This window comes from Ochotona curzoniae, unplaced genomic scaffold (genome assembly GCF_017591425.1).
Source record: "Ochotona curzoniae isolate NIBS_2020 unplaced genomic scaffold, NIBS_Ocur_1.0 contig_291, whole genome shotgun sequence".
NCBI classification, from domain to species: Eukaryota; Metazoa; Chordata; class Mammalia; order Lagomorpha; family Ochotonidae; genus Ochotona; species Ochotona curzoniae.
Window position 1 is genome coordinate 982,228 of NW_024465649.1, and position 27,203 is coordinate 1,009,430.

Sequence of the window (27,203 nt, forward strand, 5' to 3'; positions counted from 1 at the left end):
GCCACTTTGGGAGTGATTCAGCAGATGGAAGATCTTTCTCTCTTTGTAAGCTCAAGCTGTTAAGTATCTTCTGTTGCCACAAAAATTTATTGCCTGTGTTTTCTTGCTGCTTCTGACCTGTTGTTTGTCCTAAGAACAGGTGTATCCTTACAAAGTAAGATATAGGAAGGGAATGCTAAAAGCAACAGAAGATTTATACAACTCCAGAAGTTTTTGAACATATAAAGCTGAAATGTGGAGCAAAAAATAAACATCTCCATCACTGCATGTACGACACTGCACACACTCTTTAAAGAAGGTGAGTAGTTTGTTTTTGTGCACAAAAGGTAAAAAGATGCTTTTGTAGTTGACACCATTCCTTATCTGCTAGTTGGTTTATCTGCAACCTACCCCAGCATCCTGTATCAACTTCTCAAACCCTACAGCCAAGGGTCATTTTGCTCACAGAAGGGTGCCACATTAGATTCTCCTGCAGAATTTTATCAAGGATAAAGGCAGTGGAAGATGAATCTGAATTCATTTGTCTCCTGAGTTCCAAATTGCCTTATTTTATTCTTTATCTAGCTTCTTATAATATTTTTAAATTTTGTTAAATATTATTATTGTTTTGGGGGGGAGGCAAATCAGATTTACAGAGAAGAGAGACAGAAAGATCTTCCATTCAATGGTTCACTCCCCAAATGGTGGCAATGGCCAGACTTGAGCTGATTTGAGCTTCTTTCACGTCTCCCAAGTGGCTACAGGGTCCGAAGGCTTTGGGCCAGAGAAGCAGGGAGCTGAACAGGAAGTGGAACAGCCGGGATACAAACCAGCACCTATGTGGTATCCTGGTGCTTGCAAAGTGTGAACTTAGCCACTGAACAATCATGTCAAGCCCTAGCTTCTCCTTTTAACTACCTAACTTTCAGGATCAAACATCAGGTACTGATGACAAATCTACAGGAAAAGGCACAGTGGCTGGCCAAGATGATCCAATGATCATCTCCCCATTAAGAAATCAACTTCAATTATGCATTAAAGGCCCTAAACTCCAAATCTAGTACCAGACCTGTCAAGACAGAAATCTAATCAGTGTCAGGCAACACCCATAGGTCCCTATCCCTAAGTCAGTACAGACTGAGCCTTCTGATAGCCAAGCAGCTCAGAAGAGTAGCTTCATCATTCCCTCCTTCACCTCTGGCATATAGTGGACCAAGATTCTAGTAGTTGGGAAATCAGTCAGGGAAGGAATTTGGGGCATTTTCCTTGCAGATCAGAGGCAGGCCCACCATGGCGAGATGCAGCACAAGGTAAAGCCTAGATGGGACCTCCAGACATCCCCTGCATGAAGTGCAGACCTGGATTGCACTGGGATAGACTTTTTTGGTGTGTATCATTTCTATTCTTACATGGACCCTAGGGCCCCACTACAGATGTGGGGCCTAATGACTATGAGATGCAACTTCCTGACAGCCTTTAAGAACCGGCTACTTTTAAAACCCTTTCCAAAAACATGGGCAGAAAGCAAGTACTATGTCGGGACTTAGTGCCAAGCTGGCAAAACTCAACACTGGGTAGAACTGAATGACTTCCTTCTCGTGCCAGTGCCTGAAAACAAAGCCTCAGGAACTGCTCCATTAACCAAGTGGAGTCCCATGGCCTCACATAATTGGAACTGTGCATAGCCAGCATCACTTGTGCCTGTCGGGCAGATTTGGACTGTGAGTTCACCTCAGAGGCCAACAAAATATTGGACTACGGAGTTACCCCTTGTGATGCACTGATCTTCGTGGGTTGGGTGAATTGTAGCACTGAAGGCCGCATGACTAGGTATGTTGAACTATTCTGCCCCTGGAAGTGAGGACAGATTACTCCTTTTCAGACATTTCCAGTTTATTCTAAACAACACAAAAATGGCATATCTGAAACGAATCTGAACTTTAGATACCCCTTTAAGGCCTGACACAGCAACAATCCAACTTCAAACAATGGCACAGTGCAGTGCTCAATAGCAGAGTGTTCACAGACTGGAACAAATAAATCACTTAGAATTTCAATAATAGGCACAAAATCAATTATGATGAGTAGGAAAAGTTAATCCTTCTTTGCAGAAAAGACACTGTACTCCAAGAAGCACCAAAAATTTGCAAGGAAAAATGATCGGGGCCAGCTCAACAGGCTAATCCTCTTCCTGTTAGCATCAGTATCCCAAAGGGGTAGCAGTTCATGTTCCAGCTACTCTACTTTCAATCCAGCTTCCTGTTTACAGCTTCGGAAAAGAGTGGACAACATCTCAGGTCCTAGGGCCTCTATACCCACATGGGAGCTCCCAGCTTTGGACCTGCTCAGCCCTGGTCATTGTGGTTATCCAGAGAGCGAACCAGTGTAAAATCTGCCTTTCAAATAAAAATATTAAAATCTAAAAAAAAAAAAAAAAGGAAAGAAAAAGAAAAAGGTACCATAACCTCACCTTACTAACAAAATGAGTGCTAAAACCAGATAATAACTGACATTTGCAAATTGTTGGATTAAAAAATTCAAAACAGGGCTCACTGTGGTATCCTAGTGGCTAAAGTCCTATGCCAGGATCCCATATAGGTGTCAGTTCATACCCTGGCGCTTCCATTTCCCTTCCAACTCCCTCCTTATGGGAAAATGGGAGAGGATGGTCCAAAGCTTTGGGACTCTGCACCTATGTGGGAGACCCCAAAGAAACTCCTGGTTCCTAATTAGCTCAGCTCTGGCCATGTGGACACTTGCGGAATGAACCAGTAGATGAAAATCTTTCTTTCTGTCTCTCTTTCTCTGTAAAATCCGACTTTTCAATAAAAACAAATAATTTTTAAAAATCCCAAACAGCCACTTTCATGAATAAAATGAATTTCAAAACAAAGAGAAATAATTTAGCACTCTGTACAAAGATTTAAGAGGGAAGTAGTTATAACAAACTCAAACAGAAAGAATGGAATAAAACATTCTATGAACATGGAACCAAGAATAAAACTGAAATAACTATATTTGTATTAGATATTTTAAGTTACAAGCAGTAAAGACAGGCAACAGATGTCATTATATAAAAACAAAGGGTTCGACGAAGTAAGATAAAAATAACAATTCTTAGTATATATATATTGGGTATATCAATATGAAAGTACACAGAAACATAAAAGAATACTAATAGCCCTACAAAATCAGACGTCCACAAAGCAGTAATAGGGGACTATTAACACTGCATTTTCACAAATGGACAGATCATTCAGCCAAAAACAAAGAAACAGCAAATTGCTCCTTAGATGAACTAGACTTATCAGACACCTAGAGTGTCTCATCCAAGAGCTACAGAATGCACATTCTTCAACAGCACTGACAACAGTCTCCAAGGCAGAGCATACGTAAAACAAGAAAAAAAGCCCCAACAAACTTAGTACAACAAAAATCATAATGAACTTCTTTTCAAAAGACAATGCAAACAATGGAAAGCAGCCACAAGAGAAACTATGGGAACTATTTCCTATGACAACTGAACAACCTACTCCAGAACAACCAATTAATGAAGCAAGAAACTAAGGATATTAAGCGTATTCTTGAAATAAGCAGTAATCCAAATTTAATATCTGTGGAACACAGTGAAAACAGTGCTCAGAGGGGATTTTGTAGCAATCATGCTTACATCAAAAAGGCTGAAAGATTCCAAACATGAATTAGTGCTGTGACACAGCAAGTAAGAATGTTACCACCTGCACAGGACTCTCATAAGCCAGTCCTGGCTTCTCCACTTCCAGTCCAGCTACCTGCTAAAATGCTTGGGAAAGCAGTAGAGAGGGCTGAAGTACTTGGAGACCTGGAGGAGGCTTCTGGTTCCAGACCAGCCCAGCCCAGCTCTGGCAACTGCAGCATTTGGGGAGTGAATCAACAGAACTCTCTCTTAATCAACTGTGTCTCCCCCATCCTCCTCCTCCAACACTTGAAAATAAAAACAAAACCTAAACTTACAACTGCACCTTAAGAAATGAAGAAAAATAATCAAACATAAACAAGGAAGGCAGAAGAAATAAACTGGAGAAAAAAAATTAATGAAATAATCACGCTCTTTGAAAACATGAGCAAGACTGACAAAATGTTATTCAGGTCCAAACAAAAAATGAAATGGAAAAAGAAAATATTACAATTGACACTACAGAAATATAAAGGATTTTTAGAGATTCTTTTGAATAAGGCTATGCCAAAAATTTTGATAACCTAGAAAAAATGAACAAATTCCTGGAAAAACAGACCTTATCAAGGCTGAACTGACCAACAGGCAAATAGTAAGTAACAATATTACAACAATAAGACACAGTCTCCCAGCAAAAAAAAACAACAACAACAAAAAAACCTTAGGATCAAGTGACTTCATTTTTTTTCCACTGTACCAGACATTTAAGAATTTATAAAATAAAATTTTAAAAGGAAACAATATTAATTCTTAGATTGGCCCACAAAATAAAACCCAGGAAGTTGATACCAAATACAAATAAAACAACAAAAAAGAAAAGTACAGGCCAAAATCCTTAATCAACATTGAAACTAAAATGCTTAACCAAATTTCAATGAGGTGAATCCAACAGCATACTGAAAAGGTCATTTATCATGATCTAGTGAGACTCATCTCAAAGATCTAAGAATGGGACAATGTGCATAAATCAATCAATGTGATATACCAGATAGTGCAATCTTTCCAAAAAACATGTAATGGGTATCTGATATAATACATCATCCTTTGTGACAAAAAAACTGAATGAATCAGGTTTACAAAGAATATACCTCAACATAATAGCTAATATTTATCGGATATAACAGGCCCAAAGTCAACATTACACTCAATGATTAAAAAAACATTACACTCAATGGGGAAAAATTGAAGGTTCTTTCTCCCTAAAAACTTAGTAACTACAGTAACAATGTCTATTTTCAGTTCTACTATTATCCAAGATAATTTAGAACAATTAGGGAAGAGAAAGAAATGAAGACCAGCTGAATTAGAAAGGAAGAAATCAAATTATCTTAGTTTTCAGGTGACATGATTTTAATGTAAAAAGTACAAAGAGAGGGTCAACATTAGCCAGCTAAACTAATGCCTGCAGTAAAGGCAACCTATTTGGGCAACCTATCTTAGTTGCTTCACTTTCTATGAATTTCTTTGCTCATGTGCTTGGGAAAACAGAGGAATTTGGACTCCCTGCATCCACGTGGGAGACACGGATGTAGCTAATGGCTCCCAGCTTTGTTCTGATCCAGCCTTGGCTGCCTGTTGCAGGCATTTGTAGAGTGAACCAGGTGATGGAACCTAAGAAGCTAACATAATATTGAACAAAAAGAGTAAAGCAAGAGACACTTACACTACCTAACTTGAAAATGTATTACAAAGCTATGTCATTAAAACAGCATGGTATCAACATACACATAAATCAGTGGAACAGAATAGAGATCCTATAAGTAAACCCACGCATGCACTGACAGCCACATTTTTTGATTGTTTTGAGGATTTATTTATTTTACTTAAAGTCAGAGTTACAGAAAGAGAGAGAGGTTAAAAACAGAAAGAGGTCTTCCACCCACAGGTACACTCCCCAAATGGCAGCAATAGCCAAAGCTGGGCTGATGCTAAGCTGGGAGCCTGAAGCCTCTTCTGAGTTTTCCACATAGGTGCAGAACCCGAGGCCTTGGGCCTTTTTTCTCACTGAGGATATAAACAAGGAGCTGGATTGAAAGTGGAGGAGCCAGAACTGGAACTAGCACCTCTACGGATGCTCATGATGTAGGCAGACAATTAGCTGCTCCACCATAAAGCCAGGTTAAGCACATAAATTGAAGAAAGGACACTTTTTTCAATAAATCGTGCTAGGACAACTGGATACTACACGTAGAAAAATGCAATCAGACCCCTGTCTATCACCACGCACAAAAATCAACTCAAGACCAATACATAAGACCTAAAACTTGGATATTATAAAAAGAAAAATCTTCAGAACACTGGAATGGCCAAGAATTTTTTAGATTAAATGTGAAAACAAGGCAAACAAAAGCAAAAATAGACAAAGGGGGTTTCAGCAAACTAAATAGCTTTTTCACAGAATAACGGAATAGAATGAAAAGACAATCTGCAGAAAAGGAGAAATTAACCTATGTATCTGACAAGAGATTAGGAAACACCATTTACAGCAAACACACACATTCAACCATACTCAACACCGTTTAGAAACTGTCAGCTTTAAAAACATACTTTCCCATTGGATCCATACAAATGACCAACAAAAATAGGAAAAAAAAACCACCTCTCACTAATAATTTGAAAAATGCAAATGAGGGGGTGGGCATTTATTCAGGCTACCAGTCGGGATGCAAGCATCACAGAAATGTGCACTCTGAAATGGCTGGGTCTCTGCCACCCACATGGGAGACCTGGATAAAGTCCAGTCCAGCTATTGCTACTGCAAACATCTGAGGAGTGAAGCAGCTGATGGGCAATGTTTCCACCTTTAAACCAATAATATCCAAACAAAATAAAATACCTCACACAAGTTACACAGGCTACTATAAAAAGACAAAAAGATATAAGTGGTACTGGCAAGGATGAGGAGAAAATGGAACCTTTACACATGATGAATAGAAGTATATGTGAGAACAGGCATTGTGGAAAACAAAATCAAAGTTCCTCCAAAACGTAAAGAGAATTAACAGATGACTCAGCAGTTCCACTGCTGGATATACACACAAGGCAAATAAAGTCATTCTGTCAACAAAACATCTGAGCATCCATGGTTACTGTAGCACTGTTTACAACAATCAAGAGAAGTAAACAATCAGAATATCCATCTGACTGATGATGGATAAAGAAAATGTGGTATACAACAGCTGCTTACGAGGTCCAGGGATCATGTCTGAATGCCAGCTGGGAGTCCCAATCCCTCAGCTTCTGAGTCAGCCTCCTGTAACTGCATTCTGGGGGACAGCACATGCTGACCCAAGTGTGGGGATTGCCACCAGCCACATGGGAGAGTGGAATGACGCTCTGCAATTCTGACTTTGGCCTGAAGTAGTTTCGACTGCTGCAAGCATTTGCAGAGTAAACCAGGAAGCAGCTGAAAGATTCTCCCTCTCTATGCTTTTCAAGTAGATAAGCATAAACATAAAAAAGCAATAATAATAAAAAAAAATCTTTCAGGTTACTCTCGTAGAAGTTGAGAAAAGAAGAGAGGGTTATCAAAAGGGAGGGGTGCCAAGAGTAAAGTGAAGAGGGAGAAATGGGGAAAGGTTAATTAAAGGGTACTTAGGTTAGAGCTGGACAGAGTAAGCAGCTCTGATAGTCTACTACAGGGTAGGATAACTATAAATGACACAAATACAGTGTGCCTATTTCACAAAAGGAAAACACAAGCTGGCAGAAAGGATTCTGAATATTTTATCAAGAAAAAATAGTAAATGCTTGAAAAAACAGATATGCTTAACAGGACTGGACATTATACAGTGTATGGAAACATGTGATAATCAATAGCACATACAATCTCTGTCAGTTAAAAATTTTAAAACACCCAAATTATTAAACCCCAAGCATTCTTTCTAAGCCTCCAAGCGGGGAATATGAAACACTTTTTAAAAAAATCTTCAAGAAGTTTCTTACTTAAAGAATGATTTACCTTGGGACTTGCAGATTAAAGTAATTTAAAAAATTATGTCAAACTTAAGTTGTGTTTACAATTTATTTTAAAAATATGAAAATAAAGGATTTTTAAAAAAGTAAACTAAGTTCAAAAGCAAATAACTTTTTATTATCAGTTATTTACTCTGAAGTTTGTTTTTAAACCTATTAATGGCAATTTGCTTTTAAAAACCAAATTATAAAGATTAGAAAGCAGTAAAAATCAGAGCATTTTAAAAAATGACGGAAAAACAACGAAAAAAAGCAAGATTTCTTTTTTGACAGATACAATGTATGGTTCACTTTCATAAACCAAGAGTTACCAAATAGGCTGTTACATTCTTATTTTGTTGTACAAATAAAATACAGTTCTCATTACTTCAGAAGTATAGGTTCAGCTATGTTAACTACTAAAAACCCACCTTTTTCATTTTCTTTGTATCTACAAATGCCAACTGGAATCTCTGCTTGAAACATGGAGCCCACCATAATCTCCTATTTTAAAAATAACATAAAACATTATTAAGATCTAATAACACATTTTACATCAATTTTCTAGATTTACCATCCTCATGGGCTGTCTCTGGTTCCTGTCACAAATGCAAATACAGCCAAGTAACTACCTCACAGAAGTATTGTGAGGATGAATGAGTCAATAATAGATAAGAGCATGGATATGATTGGATGAGAATATTACTGATGCAAATGGGATGAAATGTAATGTGGACAATGAATACAAACCTTATTTCAAATTATGGAGAAAAATAAAGAGTAAAATCCAAAACTTTTACTAAGATAATTGCACAACACTCTGAAAAACAGAAAGTCAAATTTAAATACTTTCAGGGTATCTAATCTTAAGACACGGTGGTCTTAAAATATACTCCCTGCACTGGCAGTATCAGTGTCATTCAAGAAACTTTAGAAATGTAAATGCTCACTCAGGAGGTTATCCCAAACCCACTGAAAACATGATTCTACAATTAGTATTAACACTCCAGGCAAATATGACACTGAAGTCAGAGCAGAGCTATAAGGTAAGGGAAGTAAAAAAGTTCAACAGAGACAAATGGGTATAACTTGAAACCAAACAGCTAAACAGATTAGTTCTTCACATCAGTCAAAGCAACATAAAATAAAAAAGGAACCCTTCTGTCCCCTCACAAGAACTGCAATCTGGTAATCTAATCCATTTAAGCAAATCACAGCTGAGGTCAAAGTGGCTATTGAGAAGGCAACTGGAAATCAGTACTGATAATATTTCAGGGGACCACAGTTGAAGCACAGGGTTATGCTACCGCCGGAAATGGAAACGTCTGCACTGAGTTTTGGCATCAGCTGCTGCATTTCCAATCCAACTACATGCTAATGTGCCTGTCAAAAACTGGTCCCAAAATTCCCACCTGTCACCCATGTGGGAAAGCCCAGTTAAGGCTCCTGGCTTCAGCCTGACCCAAAAGGGGCTACTGTGAAGCCATCTGAGGAGTGAACCAGTGAACCTCAAGATACAAACTCGGTCTCTCTCTTTCAGTCCCTTGTACCCTCTTTAAAAAAAAAAAAAAAAAAAAAAAAGATTTCATTCCACATGAGAATCAGGACTACATGGATACTCTTGTATGGTGGCTGTTAAGAACAAATTTACTAGGGGCTGGCACAGTGACACAGCAAGAGAATCCTCTCCTTGCAAGCATTGGTTGGTGTCCTGGTTCCTGTCCTAGCTGCTCCATTCCCACCCAGCTCCCTGATGGTGGCTTGGGAAAGCACTGGAGGATGGCCCAAAGCCATGAGCCACTACATCATCCAAGAGGCTGAGAGGAAGCTCCTGGCTGCCAGCTGCAGATCAAGTTCCCTCAGCTCTGGCCATTGTGGTTATCTAGAGAGTGAATCAGTGGACAGAGGATCTTTCTTAGCAAAAATCTGCTTTTCAAATAAAAACAAATCTTTTTGAAAATTTCTTTTACTAGCACATTTAAAATAAAAACCTTGACATAAGCAGCACAAATCATGGCCTAGGAAGGTTAGATAGCTCTTAGGATTTGAAAAGTTCCTTTCTCCTGTTGTTACCTTACTATACCTAGACAACTTCAAAAACAAGCTGGAATAATAGTTATCACTGTCTGTATAGGAAAGGCAGTGTTGACTGGCAGGTTTGATTTTCTACGATTAGCACTACAACCAACCAATCTTGTCCTTTCTTCAATATTCATTTCTTTTATGACTTCCACCATAAAAAATCCTCTATTTTGTTATTCCCTGTACAAAACCTCTTTTAATTTTACTCAACCAGTGACTACCAAAATGTGACTTTAAAAGTATCAATGCCTAAGGTCTGACATGGTGGGCTAGCAGCTAAAGTGTTCGCTTTGAATGCGCCGCAATCTCATATGGGTGCCAGTTCTAATCTCGGCGGCACTGCTTCCATCCAGCTCCCTGCTTGTGGCCTGGGAAAGCAGTTGAGTATGGCCCAAAGCCTTGGAATTCTGCACCTGTGTGGGAGACAAGCAAGAGCCTCCGGGCTCCTGGCTTCAGATCAGCACAGCTCTAGCCGTTGCAGTCACTTCGGGAGTGAATCAATGGATGGAAGATCTTCCTTTCTACCTCTCCTCCTCCTCTCTGTTTATCTGACTTTCCAATAAAAATAATGAATAAATCTTTTTAAATAGGTATCAATGTCTAGATCTATTCCAGACCATTTAAATAGCAGAGATGAGTATTCTTCAACTAATGATAATAAGTAGGCATTTCTTATTCCCACTGAATTCAGAACCTTCTTATCTGCCAATGTGTTCTGTAGTGTAGAGCAGGAAATGGAAAAATCATTTTTGATTTTAGATGTTAGTTATCTCACAAGGAATTTTCATTTAATCTTCATCAAGTCCCTTCAAAAAGGCTGACACTCTAATTCCCTTTATGTGAGCTAAATGTCAGAGAATTGATTTTCTGGGACTGGCAATGTGGCACGGCCACTCAAGCCACCTCCTACATTACAGGGCTCTTTTGTAGGAGTTTTGGCTGCCCCGTTCCAATCCAGCACCCTCTTAACACATTCCAAAAAGCAGTGGAGCTGGCTGAGCCCTGGCTTTCGAGGCCATCCACGGAGTGAACCAGTGAATGCAAGGTGTCTCCACCAGCCTCCCTCTCTATAACTCTGCCTTTCGAATAAACTGCTAAATAAATCCTTTAAAACAAGAAAATCTTCACAGAAGAGTTTACAGAAAAATTTTCTCAGAAAGACAGACTAAGAACATTCTAGGACCATGACTTACACACTACAAGAAAAATCACACTAGAATTTTTTAAGAGGTTGTTTCAGTGGATCTGTCAATAATACTGTATCTTCCATATGGGTTTCTTTTAATTTTACACGTTTTGATAGTTTTCTTAAAAATCAAGTCAACTCTGCAATAAACTTAAAATTATCCTTTTAACTTGGGGTCGGCATGATTGCTTAATTGGTCAATCCTCTGCCTGTAAGTACTGGCATCACATATGGGTGCAGGTTTGTGTCCCAGAGGCTCCATTACCTATCCAGCTCCCTGCTTATAGTCTGGGAAAGCAGCAGAGGATGGTCCAAGCCTTGGAACCTTTAACCCACACGAGGGATCCCGGAGGAAGATCCTAGCTTCTGATCAGCTCAGGCGCAGGGTCCCAAGGCTTTGGACCGTCCTCTTCTGCTTCCCCAGGCCACAAACAGGGAGCTGGAACAAAAGTGGAGCAGCTGGAACATACTAGTGCCTGTATGGGATCCTGGCACTTGCAAGAGGAGGATTAGCCAAATAAGCCATCACACTGACCCAGATATAATTTAAGAATACTGCCAATGTTATGTAGACAACCATTTAAAATTTTACTTAACAATATCCTATTCTAGAGAGCTCAAATTTCTTAACATATATTCTTATCATCTGCCAACATTAAATTAAACCACTTTGAGTTTTCCCATCTTATACTGTAAGATGGAATGAAAATCCTGTAATCTGAAGTATTAAGCAAAACTCACTTTCATATTAAAATCAACCATAACTGCACCACTCCAAAACTAAACAAAATCACATGTGATGCTTTTTTACAAAGCAATGAAAGTCTAACTCAGCACCAGTATAGGGTTAGACCAAAACTATAAATTTCTAATCTTGGTTTGAGTACTGCCAATTTACCAAAATCAGCTCTTTTAATACCATTTTACAGAAAGATAAATATTTATCATCTGAATGCACTCGAGGGGAATCTGAACATTCACAAGGGAGCTTACAGCAACTTGGCAATACACAGTAACAACAAATATACCTGTTATTTTATACATCAATAATATGTTTCTAACTACCTTTTTCCAGTCTTCAGACGGAATATAGTCTTCATCTTCTTCAGATTCTTCTTCTATTTCACTATCTAAAATAAATAGGACAGGAATATCATAAAATCAGTGCTTGTTCTGCCTACACACACACCTACACACACACACACACACACACACTATTATATGTATATTTTGTTATGTCTACCACTAAATGTTGTTATATGACAAAAGGTATCTGGAGTTAGATCAAGATACACTTAATTAAGCGTCAATACTTTATGTTATACAAATAAAAAGAAAAAAAACCTTTAAACTAGAAAAATACATGTGGTTGGTACAGTGGTTAATGCACTGCTTGGGACATCACATCTCAGTTTGGATTCAAGTCGCAGTTCCTCAGTTTCCCATTCAGTTCTCTGCTAATACACCCTTAAGATTCAGCACATGACGGCCCAAGTACAGGGGACCCTGTCATTCATGCAGGACTTCCACCCTTCCTGTCACAAGCATTTGGGGGGAGTGAACCACAGGATAGAGCATATCTGCCTGTCAGCCTTTAACATAAAAGAAAATCTAACAAACACAAAAAAAATTAGGAAAGAAAATGTATAAACTTTTTAGGATGATAGAATTACTACCAAATAACTTTCTTTAAAAAAAGGGGAGGGCCTGGCGCAGTGGTGCAGTGCTTAAGGTCCTCGCCTTGCACGCCCGGGATCCCATATGGGCGCCGGTTCTAATCCTGGCGGCCCTGCTTCCCTTCCAGCTCCCTGCCTGTGGCCCAGGAAAGCAGTCGAGGACAGCCCAAAGCTTTGGGACCCTGCACCCAAGTGGGAGACCCGGAAGAGACTCCTGGCTTCGGATCGGCATAGCATTGGCTGTTGCGCTCACTTGGGGAGTGAATCATCGGACGGAAGATCTTCCTCTCTGTCTCTCCTCTCTGTATATCCGCCTTTCCAATAAAAAATAATAAAAATAAATCTTTAAAAAAAAAAAAAACTTAAGGGGAGAAGTTGATCTAAAGCCAATATCATGTTTTTAACCTTCACCTCTCAAAGCTTATTAACAGGATAAATTATATTTCAATTTCTTTATAGCAAATTAGGGCTTGGAGAAAACCTCATTTCCAAACAGTACTCTGAAAATACTGGAAATTTTGCAGTACTGCTTTAAGAGGGAAAAAAAAGAGAGAGAGGACATAAATCCAAGGACCTTCATTCTTCCTAACCTTCATTTTATCAGGGCAAGCAGAGTTGTTGTTTACTTATATTCTGGAATAAGAACAAATTTACTTGTAAAAAGATGGAAACCTGAAAGCTATTAAGATTGTCAGTATTTTCTCAAAGCTAAAATTGGTGGCTCAAGTTAAAAATGACATTATGCATAGACAATTTTATGGAAAAGCTAATATAAATGGCATATGTGTAAATATGTACATGACACATTGTATAATATAGATATTGTATGTATGTCTAGCTTCCACACATATACATAAATACATCACAAGTGCAATACTAAATTAGGAGTATAAAACAGTGTTTCAAGAGGCACAGTAGTCACCTGGCATCTACTTCAAAAAAATTATTTATTCAAGAGGAAAAAGTAGAGGTTTTTATCTGCTGGATCACTTGTCAAATGCTCTAACAGCTACAGGGCTGAGGCCAAAAATCAGGAATTTAAACCAGGTCTCCCGAACAGGAACACAAGTACTGGAGACATTACTACTGCCCACCAGGTCCCACATTTAGCAAAGAGCTGCCTAAGCTGGGGACTGAACCCAAGCACTCCAATGCGGGATTGAGCATCCTACGGAGTAGCTTAACCAGCAGCCCAAACCTCCACCTCCAAATTACAATTTAGAGCAAACTTGGCAAGGGACTTGCTTCTTCTCTAACTAAAGAGAAAAATACTAGCACAACTGCTCCAAACTTAAAATTAACACATTTCAATAACTAATCTCTCTTTGTACTAACACTAATACTGTTCAATTGGATAAAATATTTGATCAAAACTCCCATTTATTATACAAAAATTTTTATTAGTGGTACTACATTACCGTCAATATTTCGTTACAAATCATTCATACAAATAATAGCCATATTTACAATCAGCTATTACTTTACATTTCATAAAAGGTTATTGTTTTCAAGATTTTGTTTCAAGTATAGGAAATTAGATAATAAGTGTAATTATTAATACGGCTGGCTACCTAGTTCTTATTAAAGAGTTTCTAGGTTAACAATTCATGCTTATGATAGTTACAGGGTTAGCAGGTGAAATGTGCAAACATTTAATATATGTGACTACTGGGTATTTCTGAACAGATGCTAAACTATAAGAAATCAGGGCAATTCTTACTATGTATATGAGTTTCTTCCTCAAGAATCAACCTCTTCTTTATACAAAAGACACCGATTAGAGAAATGCTTATGAATGTATTACTGTACAGTGCTCACAATGTTTGGGGCAATAATGAATCGCAGTTATGATGGTGGTCCAACAACTATTTCATCTCATGAGGTCGTAGAAACACTAATTCATACATTACAATGTTCCCATAAGGTGTTTTAAGTAATTGTAATTTAAGTAATACATAAAATAGTAAAATCATATCAAAACTAAGCAAACAACAATACTTACTTGTATCAAAATATTTACACCGACGTGGGCGGATGGTTTCCTGAGCATCCTGCGACGCAGCAGGCTGTGATGGGTCATCATTGGAAGACTGAGTCTCATCCTCCTGACCAGACGAATCCTTCACAGTCTCTTCCTACGGAATAGCACATTTATTCAGGATACAGAGAAAACTGTTACAAAGTGCTACAGTATTCAGATTTCCTTTAAATATCTAAAACACCAGAAATGGATTCATTCAGTGTAGCATCATGCTATGGGCTGGTTCCTAAAACATGAAAAAGGTTATTGGAGGTGAATCTAAATAGTGTGTAGATTAGATAACAGTACAGTATAGTGTGGACTTCTAAACCTTGATAAATAAACCAAGGTTACACAAGATGCTAGCACTAGGAAAAGATAAGTGGGGCGAAGTATTAACAAAAACTTTGTACACCTGAAATTATTTCAAAATGAAGAAAAATGAACATGGAAGTGTCAATTACAAAAGCATTTAATCTTTTAAAAAGTTGGTATAAACCATCTGGAAGAGACCCCCAAATCTGAGAAGACAGAGACCACACCATCACCTGTACTGGGAGATTTCCAATCGTTAGGATATATTTCTAAGATACCTTATTTTTTTTTGACAATTAAATGTAACACTTTCAAAGAACAAGTAATGATTGTGGAAGTAATCAAAATGAATATATTAAGAAATCGTAACTTGAACAAGAATAGCAGCATGTTCTAAAGCATACATTAGCCCCACTTTCTGTAGTTTAGTACCTCAAGTCAACCACAACCTAAAAATGCTAATATTTGTCATGACTCTTTCAACAGACTATTCCACATAAGTTTCTATTAAATTATACTGCAATAACTTTTTATTTCATTATAGTTGTTGATCTCTTCCCATGTTCAATTTATACAATAGGCTTTACCATAGTATGCATGAAGATATTTCAAAAAGTTCATCAAAAATATAACTAAAACTAAATTTATCTTAAATCATTTTCTTAAATCCTTGTATACTTTATTTCAATAAGCACTTTCCACTAACTTTTTTTTAAGATTTATTTGGTATACAGAGGAGGAGAGACAGAGAGGAAGATCTTCCCTCTGATGATTCACTCCCCAAGTGACCACAACGGCTGGAGCTGAGCCAAGCCAAAGCCAGGAGCCAGAATCTCTTCCAGGTCTCCTGTGTGGGTGCAGGGTCCCAAGGCTTTGGGCCGTCCTTGACTGCTTTCCCAGGCCACAAGCAGGGAGCTGGATGGGAAGCGGGGCTGCAGGGATTAGAACCGGAGACAATATGGGATCCTGGAGCTTTAAAGGTGAGGACTTAAACCACTATGCTATTGCACCAGGCCCTTTACTAACTTTTTAAAATGGCCTTATAGCTGCAAGAATAAACACAGCACATTTAGTGTTAAATACTAGTATCTGTGGTTCCAGATATGTAGTGAGGGTCTTGGAGCCAAAATCTAGACCTAAAAGTATCTGCCATATATATATGCATATAACTTTACTTTATTTTCCCCGCTACAGCCACTGTTGTCATCATTATCAGCATCTTCATCATCTTCCCCTTCTTCTTCCTCTTCTTCTTCCTCTTCATCTTCTTCAGGTAAACGAACAGTACTGTCATAACCATAAAGGCTGAGAAGTTCATGAATTGGCATGTCGCCTTCCTAAAGATGAAAATAAAAGTGCATTTTTAAGTCAATTATTTCATATTACCAAGTTGTAATTCACAAAAATATATTCATTCTACACATTTAGAACTATGGCAAGAATGCTCAAATCAGAAAATAAAAATTTTTGAAACTTGGGAACTTCCCAATACTGTATTGCAGTGCCTAGGTTAAAGCCCCAGTTCTGCCTCTGACATGAGTTTCCTGGAAATACAAGTCCCGGGAGGCAGCAAACAATGGCAAATAATGGGATTCTTGCTACCCATGTGGGGTACTCAGGATAATTCCCCAGCACTCAGAATTGGTCTAGGCCAGTTCCAACAGTTGGGGCCTTCTTTGAGGGAACCAGTGGATATATAACAGGTTTTTTGCCCTCTCCATCTCTCTGCCTTTCAAGTAAATATAATCTAAAATTTATTTTGTTTTACAACCAATATATGTACATGGACAGTTACACGTTGATAATTAAGAATGCCACTCTTACTTAAGCAGAAAGTATAATTATAAAACAGACTATAAACTAAGTTAACAAGCCCATGGAGATGATGCTTGCAACCCAGCTCATACAAATTAAAAGAAAAATTCAGGTGATATCCAGAAATGATACTGAGTTATAACAACAAAACTTTTCCCACCATGGCTATTTCCCATTTAAAATCACTTCATGTGATCTTTATCATCTGTCTTACAGAACAGTTATATCCTCCATGTCACACATGACGAAACAGGCTGAGAGATAAAGCAATTTTTTTAAGTTACACAAGTTATTAGTAGTTGAGTCAGTTTAAACAATCGAACTCCTACACTGTCATCAATTTACCACAGTGCTTCTCAGCCAGGAATCTCTTCCAACCTCTCCAAAATACATACTGCCTACATATGAAATAAATACCTATATGTAGTACAAAGAAATCAGGTTTCTGAAGAACGTACTCATCCTATCATAATCAATTCATGCGAAGTTCCAGGGAAGTGCCTTAGAATTTTTTATACAAACAAAATTCAACCAACATCATCTGTACATATTATATATATGCACACATTACACACCACAAATAAACCCATGCTCTGAGGAAAAATGTTGGTAAATTTAGGACTTGAAAGTACCATAATCATGAACTAAGACATAATTTCTCCAGCATTCTGTGCCTTATCAAGGACAGAAATCAGTCTAGTCCATGTGTTAAATAAATCATTAAAATGGAGACGAGCACAATAGTTGCAAAATATAATTTGATGGCCCTATCATTTAGATCGTACTAGAAATACTCCCATGATTATAACTTGGAAAATGTCCTTATAAGAAGAAAATGCCACTCAAAACATTACAAACAGATATTCTAGTATTATATCAGTAAATCTGGGCCTGGCACAAAAATTCAGTGCATACATTATCACCTGCAAGTGCCGGGTTTCTATACGAGCACCAGTTCATGTCCTAGCTGCTTCACATCCAATTCAGCTCCCTGTCTATGGCCTGCAAAAAGCAGTAGAAGGCGTCCCAAAGTCTTGCGACCCTGCACCCACTTGAGAGACCTGGAAGAAGCTCCAAGCTTCAGACTGGTTCAGCTCCAGCCACTGTGCCCTTTGGGGAGTGAAGCATCAATCGAAGATAGTTCTCTCTGTTTTTCTTTCTTTCAATAAATCTGATCTGCTTTTCCAATTAAAAAAAAAATCTTAAAAAAAAAAAAAAACTTACAAATCTGTTTCTGAAAAATAAATACATCTGAAAGCCCTAATGATCTGTATAGCAACAATCCAAAGAGCAGCATCAGGGCATATTTAATTGACAGCTCTTATATTTGGATCTCAAAATAAGCCAACACTAAATCAGGTCGTCAAGAATCTATGCATCGCACTAAATTAGAAACTGTCCATATTTAAGTACACAAATTCAGACAGGAAGAGTATTAAAATGATACAGAAAATAGCAAGTTTATACTCACAGCAGCAAATGGCTGTCTAGTATCTATCTTCTATGTGCTGAACTTTCATATGTGCTTTGGTTTCACTGACTTATTCTTTCATAACAGCAAAAGCAGTCAGAACATTATAGTCTTATTAGATCTCTGGAAGTACCAAACCACTGCAACTTTTGTGTTCAATTAAGGAAACCAAACAGAAAATACATATTTTAAAAGACGTTCTACAATGTACCTAATTCCAGCCCAGATTAAATTTCCTTAAGCTCATCCTGTACCTCAAATTAGAAGCAAGTTTAACAAGTCAAGACACATTCATGAATATGGGCCATTCCAGAAAAAACACTCGAGCATTAACAGCTTGCTGCTCATGTTTACAGGCCTTAAAAATGTAGGAAGAGTTAGTTCTGCATTTATTCCATCCTCAAAACTATCTTATTATGTGTTGTTATAACCTTTAGTTTTTTTTTTCCAATTGAGCTGACATCTTGAGATCATACTACTCAATAAATGGGACTGCCCTACATTGACAGGTCATCTTCTGGCTAGACCAAAGCAAGTACACACCAATTACATAAATGTCCTCAGTTTCTCCACTGTTAATGTCTAGCTAATTCAAGGGCATTAGAACACGCAGAACAGCCAATCTCATCTTGTTTGTAAGATCTACATTAAACATAGTTATTTTAAAAACTCAAAAAAAAAAAAAGAATTATCTTGGGTTTTTTTAAATACATATACAAATATATATATATTTTTTTTATATATTATTTATATTATTATTTGAAGGGAGATCTTCTATCTACCCATTCATCTCCACACCAAAAGGGTACAATGGCCTGCCTTGTGTCAAGTCAAAGATAGGAGTCTGAAATGCCACCCAGGTTTTGCACATGGATGCAGAGGCTTACATACTACGGTCATCTTTCCACTGCTTCCCAAGTGCATCAGCAGGGAGCTGGACTGTAAGCACAGCAGCTGGGACTTGAACTGAAACTCCAGTACAGGCTGCCAGGATCTGGTGTCAGCCGGGGGGCTTACTGAAACAAGGTACTAAAACTTACCTCTCAGTTTCTGATCTAACAAGACTCAGATGTAGCCTAAACATTGCATTTTTTTTAACAGTACAAAGTGATGCTAATGCTTTTACACAGCCACTCAGAGAACCACCAGTCTCAAAGACATAGGTTAAGATTTTTATTAATCAGTGTTTCCCAGTGGAAAGTAATAAAGCTTCAAAATTATTTTAATAAGGCTTATCACTAATGACACCACCAGCTTAGGCATTTGTCAAAAACAGTAGAAGCCAGACTGACTACAGGCAAAGGCTTTTTTTTTAACCACTATCACAACATCTGATATTCACGGTTAAATCAAAAATTTTTCCCTGTTGAAGCACAGATCAGAAAAGTGTGACTCACTTTATAAAAATTCCCTTCTCAAAGAAAAATTCAGCAACACCTCCAATACTACCAACAGTGTCAAAAGCAACCGAGTAACAAAGTGCATTTGGAGAACATTAATTAAAAGAAACAGTAACAGAATTGGCAAAGAAAATCCATTCAAGTGAGAGAAAATGACTTATTATAGTAACAATACTACTACTTATTACAGTAGCAATAACCAAATCACACTGATTATAGCTGTTGATGCTGCCTGTTTTAGCCCAAATGAAATATAATTACAGAAGTCCATTACTGAAAGATTACAAATTACTAAAACTTTGGTTTTTTTTAAATCTAATTTCTCTATTACCTAGTTTCCATGGAGATATGTTATGTTCTACTTTATACTCAATTTGAAAGCAGCTACTGAGCAGCTTCTGGGACTATGCAAGAGCTCAGGGAAAATTATATACACAAGAAAAATAAATGCTTAATGTAAACTCATACAGAAATTTACTTTTTTGCCATAAGCAGGGCGCTAGATCAGAAGTGGAGCATGGGTCACAAACCATCATCCCTATGTGATGCTAATGCTATAGGTGGAGGCTTAGCCCACTATGCCACACTGCCAGACTCAGAATGATGTGTCTTAATTAGGTGAAAGCCTGGTTCCACACATTCGTTAGAAAGAGGAGTACTGCACTTTTAGTCAGCTTACAATAAATTCTTATCAGTCGAAGTCATCTTCGAGGTGAATTACATTATGTGGAAACAATATACTCTCCTATCCCATCAAAGAACCACTTGATTAATACTAAAAACAAGTAGTACGTAGCAGTATTCTGCTTTTGTTTAGGTATGATCTTCTTTAACTGCCATCAATTATTATGAAGATATTAAGCAGAGGCACAGCAAGCTAATCCTCTACCTGCAGTGCTGGCATCCAATACTATTGCCAGAGCATGTCCCAGCTGCTTTGCTCCTCTCCAGCTCTCTGCTGGTGTTGCTGTACCCAGTGGGAGATCCAAAGGAAGCTCCTGGCTCCCAATTTTGGACCAGTCCAGCTATGATTGTGATGGCCATCAAGGGAGTGAACTAGCTGATGAAGATGTTTCTCCCTCACCCTTGCCATAATTTTGACTTGTCAAAAAATCACCCCAAGTATACAGGTCAGAGCTTCGTAGTAGTAAGAAAAATTATCTTAGTAGATGCACAAAGTTGACATTTTGGAGGAAAAGCTGGGCTACAACAAAAAATCAATTTTCTTGAGAAGTTTTGTTTCAAATTCAGGCAACATCTTCTGCATGCCTACTTTACAATAACTGAAGTTTTCAAATTTTGCAAGCATAAACAACTACTAAGTAAAGATCATTCGTTACAATCTGTCCCAACCTATTCCTAATGTTTTCTACTTCTGTACTCATCTTTCTTTAGATATCCTTTCAAAGACTTTTTTTTTAAGCAGTAAATATTAGGATCTGAGAGCACCGAATGTACAACATTATCTGAAAAAGGAAGCCAATCCAGATGGAGATATGGAAAAATGTATTTTAGTGGCACCTGAGTCCCTGATGCTTGGGATATACCCTTACGTTTAAACATATTCCAGGAGAATTTATTTTGACTAGGTAATTCAAGATGGATTTCTGTTGTTACACATGCAAATTCCGATGATTTAACAATAAAGATGTCCTGTAAAACAAATGTTATTTCCTTCAAAACCAAGGTATGAAAAAAACTCAGCCAACAGTATGTATCATACAAGGGCCTGTTAGTCACCGCTCAGAGAATCTCTCATTAGCTCATATTAATCGAAGTCTGCACTCTACCAGATATCAAGAACCCTTCAAGTTACACTGCAACATCACAACAAAGTAACAGCATTTTATTGAATTCATACAAGCATTAAAGAAGAGCAAAGTGAAATTAAGAGTCAAGTATAAATTTCCAGTTTTGAGTTTCACATTATCATTGAGGTTTTATGAATGATATGAGTTTTGATTTAGGGCTTATCATGTGCCAGGCATTGTAAAAGTGCTTTATATATATTATTTTTGTAATTAGTTACCTAACCTTTTATTAAACTTTAGTTATCCAAGGTTAAACCTGGTTAAGGAGTAAAGCCAGACCACAGACTTTGGGCTGTTTGAAATCACTTTATGCTGCCTCTTCACTGAAAAAGGAACTTCAAAGGTTATTAGAAAAATGGAATTAAAAGCTTATTTGGAAATGGGTATTTAGCCAGAGGTTAGAAGCCCACACCCTTTATGATACTATCAGAGTTGAGCCCAGCTTTTTTCCCGATTCTAGCTTCCTGCTGAGGCACACAGGCAGGCTTCAGTGAAGGTTCAGGTAACTGAGTTTCTAACTCGGTTCCTTGGGAGATCCAGCCTGCAACCTGGGCTCTGATCTTCGGCTCCCGCTGCTGCGGGCATTCGGGCAGAGACAGTGGACAGAAACTCCCACTGTCTCTCTCTCTCCCCCTTTCTGAGTAACAAATGTAAATATATTTTTTAATAAAGTCTATTTTGGTGTAAAAACCCAGTTTCTTTATATTGTGCTTTTTGATAACCCCTAATATACCTGGATTTCAAAAACTTTTTTTTTCAAAGGTTACTTTTTAATTCCATTTATTTAAAGGCAGAGTTTTTATTTAAAGAGGAGTAGAACAATAAAGAGAGATAAAAGAGATGAGAGAGCTCTCACTCTTCCATCTGCTGGTTCATTCCCCAAAAGGCAAACATGACCTTGACTGGCTCTGGGTGAAGAAAGGATCCTGAACTCTATCCTGTTCTCCCACATGGGTGGCAACAGTGACGCACTTAGGCCATTTTAACACTATTTTTCCAGAGCACTAAAATGGAGCTGGATTAGAAGCCAAGCACACAGGAATTGAATGGGTGTTCATATCGGATAGCAGCAGCAACTTCACCTTTAACCTGGGCCACGCCATGGTGGCCACTTCTATAAACTTTTTGAAGTTCCCTCTTATATGTATATAAACTGCCATCTTTGGACATTGACTTAAGGTTAAGTGTGTAACATCTGATGTAACATGACATAAAACATGCTAAACATAGGCTATAAGGAATAAGGACAATGGACAAATTTCCTTATTGTACTAAAAGAAATTAAGTTGTGTAAGCACTATCACTAAAAGGTTAATCATGTTGCCATAAGCTAAAGAGAAACTAGCAACAGGTAGAAAAAATGAAAAACTCAAATATTATACCTGAAATTCAATCTGTACTAAAAGGCAAGTGACAAACCTATCGGTGATAGGTAACTATTTGAAGGTGAAATTTTGGGATATCTTCATAAATTCTACTTTCGATCAAGATCCGTGATGTTTCACCTAATGTAGAGTTTTTTAATACACTTTGTTACAAATTTCAAATATTCCACCCGTAACGAGATCAACTATTTCAATTCAGATAATATATTACGCAAGTCTCCCATAAAAACATCAAGTTAGAATTTCAAATATTTCCTCTTTTCACCAAATTGTAACCACTTCATCTTCTACCTCTATTTAACATTATTTACCCTTGCAAGATCCTCTATTTCAGAACTGAAGTTTGTTTCTCCTTCCATCATTTCTTCCTCTTCTAATGTTCGTTCATCATCAAAATCATGTACCAGCATGTCAGCTGATGGATCAAATTCATGGTCATCTGATGTTGCTGAACCTCCTGGTAAAGAATATTTTAAAAAAAATTTTGGTAAACTAAATTAAATGTCTTATTAAATATTACCGTATATGCTTTACTTATTTGAAGCTGGATATTAATCACAAGCAGGAAACAAATAATATTTATTGATTTTTTTTAAAATCCTTGCCCTTATTCATCACTGCCAATAGATGAAGCAAAACACTACTTAGGATTTATTTTTGCCTCTCTCATTCTTATACACTCAGAAATGCAAAAATGAGACAGCAAAACCACGGGACAGTTTATAGCTTTAAGGTGTGCTGCAGTCCTCTATACATGACGGGTAAGGTATAAATAATGATCATATTAAGTAAGAATGGACTTTTGAGGAAAAAAAAAATCCTGAATTTCCAAACATTTGTTGACTCCTAAATTATGAACTCCTGTGATCCCTAAGGAAAATAAGAGTCATGTGAAATTTATAGTCACTTGTACACTGTCGTGAGTCACAGCACAACATTCTTCTCCAGTGATGGACTACACATACGACAGTGGCTGTGTCATCCAGGAGCTCAGGTTTTATTTAAGTATTTTCTCTGATGCTTATACAACAAAATAACTTAGCAATTCATTCATTTCTCAAACCATGTTCCTGTCAACAAGTGCTGCATTACTACACTGAGGACCTTCAAAAAGTTCATGGAAAATAGTTTTAAAAAATGAATCATGTATTTCCAGCTTTTAAGCATTAAAAATAAATCGATCTTTTGATTCCATCTTTCCATGAACCTTCTGAAGAACCTTTGTACAAAATAGTGAAAATGGAGACGCACTCAAATTGCATCCCTCTACCATGGGTATCTGTTTTTAGTTGTCACGTTAATTCATTCAAAACAGGATAAAAGCAAACTTTAAAACTACATACTGAATTCTTATTGAAAGCATTAAAAATAAACTAGTAGGTAACTGATGTGCAAGCTACTCTAATCTACTTTCAGCCTGGTGGTCGCGGATTACCGTTTTGATAATTGAGCAGATTGCCAAGGCTGGGCATACTAATGCATAAAATGTTCTCTGTTTTGACAAACACTAAATCTAGCTGCAATTTTGTAAAGGCATTATTTACTAATAAGCAATGAGTTACTTAACATTAAAACATTAGCTAGAAATTTTAAATTTTAACTTTTGTTTAAGTTACATTAAGAGATGAACTTCTATCTTTGATTTTACTGAAGAGAATCAGTCAATAAAACAAAGAGGTTAAAATAGGCTGACTTTCTAAAAACTAGATTAATAGAGATGACAGTGTTCAAGACACACTTTTCTTTAGTCACTTTCAATAATTTTCTGGGTAAAACCACATTATGAGTACTTATTCTGTTCCAGACAGTATGCTTAAGCCCGTTACAAACATCTCAATCTTCAAATAAACCTATGAATACAGCTTCACTTTATTTAAAGAAAAAAGGTTAAAGGCTGAATGAGCTGAAGTAACATGTCTTAAACTCACACACAAAAAAGTATGTAGCAAAGATAGAATTTGAATGTTAAGTCTGTTAGTTCCAAATTCCAGTTCCTATGCTTTCACTGCACTGCAAGCTTCCTGTAGGTCTCTGTGAGCATCCTACCTCAGAGTATCTCAGCAGTTTATGTGAACTGCGACTGGCAAAGCACTTAATAGTCATTGTGCTCTTTGAGGAATATACATACACAAATGAATTTTACATTAAATTTTAAATACAAAATATAACATAACTACCTACCAAATCACATGTAATCTTCCATTATAGTGAATATAAGTTCTTAATAATTATCAAAATTAAAGAATGGTTTACAAAATACTTACAAATATATAAGCATATCACTTTTATTTTTCCTGTAACTAAAAAAGCAACCTAATACAACTTTAGCGGAGCACTGCAGTACTACTTGGGGATCTGAACACAAGGCATTGTGTAGGCTCACAATTTGAGAACCAGTAAGTTGGCTATCACTTTTTGCAATTGCTAACTGCTTCTTTTTGAATTTTCAATGGAAATTTCTGAAAATTTCCAGTTTGTTCAGGAATCTTCTGGGACTTTCAGTAGTCTGTAACTGTGTATTCCTACAGAAGACACTCTATATGTTTTCTTCCCCCTTTCAGCAGAAAACCATTAAAAAAAAAAAAAACACCTTTTATCTACTACTAATTATCCTTTATCAGCTACCTTAACAATTCCAAGGGTTTATTGGTACGCAGCATCAAATCATGAGTGTTATAGATGCCGTTTTTAAGATCTCCACAATATTATGTACAAAGCCAATTATATTTAATGCTAGCCACTCTATAACCCCACTATTTGAAACAATAAACATAAAGAACGTGTTTTTTTGTTCTCATTATAATTCCTTCCCCTGACAAAAAAATGGTACGTCTCTCTGTAATCATTCAAAAATTTTGCCATGCCTTAATTTGGTCTCTGCTTATTCTGACCGTAATTTTTTCTTTAGGCCCAACTAACCATTCTATTCCTTTACAATAACTGTTAGGTCCATTGTTACACTTCTAAGGAACAAAAATAAAATCCTAACAACAAATTATTACAAATATAGTATTTTATATATCTTGCTTCAAATACTTGCCTCACATTACTAAAAGGTCTATCTTTTCAAACATTCAAAGAAATTCATTTTATAATACCAGCTACACTCATTTAATCTTCCTCTGCTTAATCTACACTCTAAAGGTTACTACTTACAGATATAAAGGTCTTGTATTATGTGTCCACTACTACACTTTACGTTGGCAGGACCAAAGACAAATTATTTGGCATGGTCATGTGACTACTATTTCTACCACTGGTTCCAAAGTACAGATGCTACAAAGGGCACAGCCTTTTACCAGTTATATAAGCCATTTCACGGAAAGCCTCAACTGTTTCATTTTCTTCACCAACTTTTACAGCTGCCTACACTCAGCATTACTTGTAAGAACAAGTCCTTGAGCAAAAGCCTGATATTATAAATTCTAACTCAGGAGATTTTGCTCAGTCTGAAAACGAAGCATAAACATACAACCTATATTGTATAAATATTCAACATGCAGAAGCAATGGTAAACATATCTGTTACTTCAAACTGCACTATTTTTGTAGTTCCTAGGCTGATTCAAATGCAATCAAAACTGAAAATGTTCTTTAATAAAAGTATTACTTTTGAGGTACTTATTTGTATATATTTATGCATCAGCTGATGAATGCCTCAGAAACTCATTGGAAAAAACTGCAATTCAGCCCATCTGCACTATCACAACACAACAAAAACAACAATTTTTTTTCCCCAAAGAAAATGATTTCACTGTTTGAAAGGAAAATACTATGAAACAATTCCATCCTAATTGGCATGGTCCTGAAAAAGCTGTAATGATCAGATTACTTCCAACCTCAGATTACTTCCAGCCTCAACCACTGGGGCATACTTATAAACCAGGAAGGTGAAAAAAATACTGAGTTTCAAAAATGTCACAAAGCATAACATACTTTAATCTTAACCATATTAAAAAGACTTTAGTTAGCTCTGAAATACACAAAAAATTAACTATCAGGTCTGGCGCAAGAGCCTATTGGTTAAATCCTCGCCTTGTAAACACCGGGATCCCATATGGACGCCTGTTCTAATCCTGGCAACCCCACTTCCCATCCAGCTCCCTGCTTGTGACATGGGAAAGCCGTCAAGGACAGTTCAAAGCCTTGAGACCCTGTACCTGCGTGGGAGAGCAGGAAGAGGTTCGAGGCTCTAGGCTCTTGCTTTGAATCAGCACAGCTCTGACCATTGTACCCGCTTGGAGAGTGAATCAACGGATGGAAGAATTTCCTCTCTGTATAGGTGACTTCCCAATAAAAATAAGTAAAATCTTTCTTTAAAAATTTTTTGAAAAAAGTAATTATAAATCCAGCACTAGTCATCTAAAAAAGATAGGGTGGCGATTTTGTTCAACC

The 27,203-nt window shown here is 37.2% G+C and overlaps 1 protein-coding gene across 10 annotated transcripts in view; it reads right to left on the minus strand.

Annotated features, from left to right (window-relative positions):
• Nucleotides 1-27,203, minus strand: part of MIER1 (MIER1 transcriptional regulator) — a 67,366-nt gene that overhangs the window by 23,379 nt on the left and 16,784 nt on the right. For 5 of the 10 annotated variants that reach the window (XM_040978399.1, XM_040978400.1, XM_040978403.1 and 2 more), the window contains 6 exons: nucleotides 23,121-23,266; nucleotides 21,135-21,266; nucleotides 16,103-16,264; nucleotides 14,595-14,727; nucleotides 11,982-12,046; nucleotides 8,080-8,152 (listed from right to left, as the gene is read on the minus strand). In XM_040978399.1, coding sequence (XP_040834333.1) covers nucleotides 8,080-8,152; nucleotides 11,982-12,046; nucleotides 14,595-14,727; nucleotides 16,103-16,264; nucleotides 21,135-21,266; nucleotides 23,121-23,266 — 711 coding nt within the window. Of the gene's footprint in view, nucleotides 1-8,079; nucleotides 8,153-11,981; nucleotides 12,047-14,594; nucleotides 14,728-16,102; nucleotides 16,265-21,134; nucleotides 21,667-23,120; nucleotides 23,267-27,203 lie in introns of those variants that run through there. The other 5 variants (XM_040978405.1, XM_040978401.1, XM_040978407.1 and 2 more) reach the window with 2 other exon arrangements.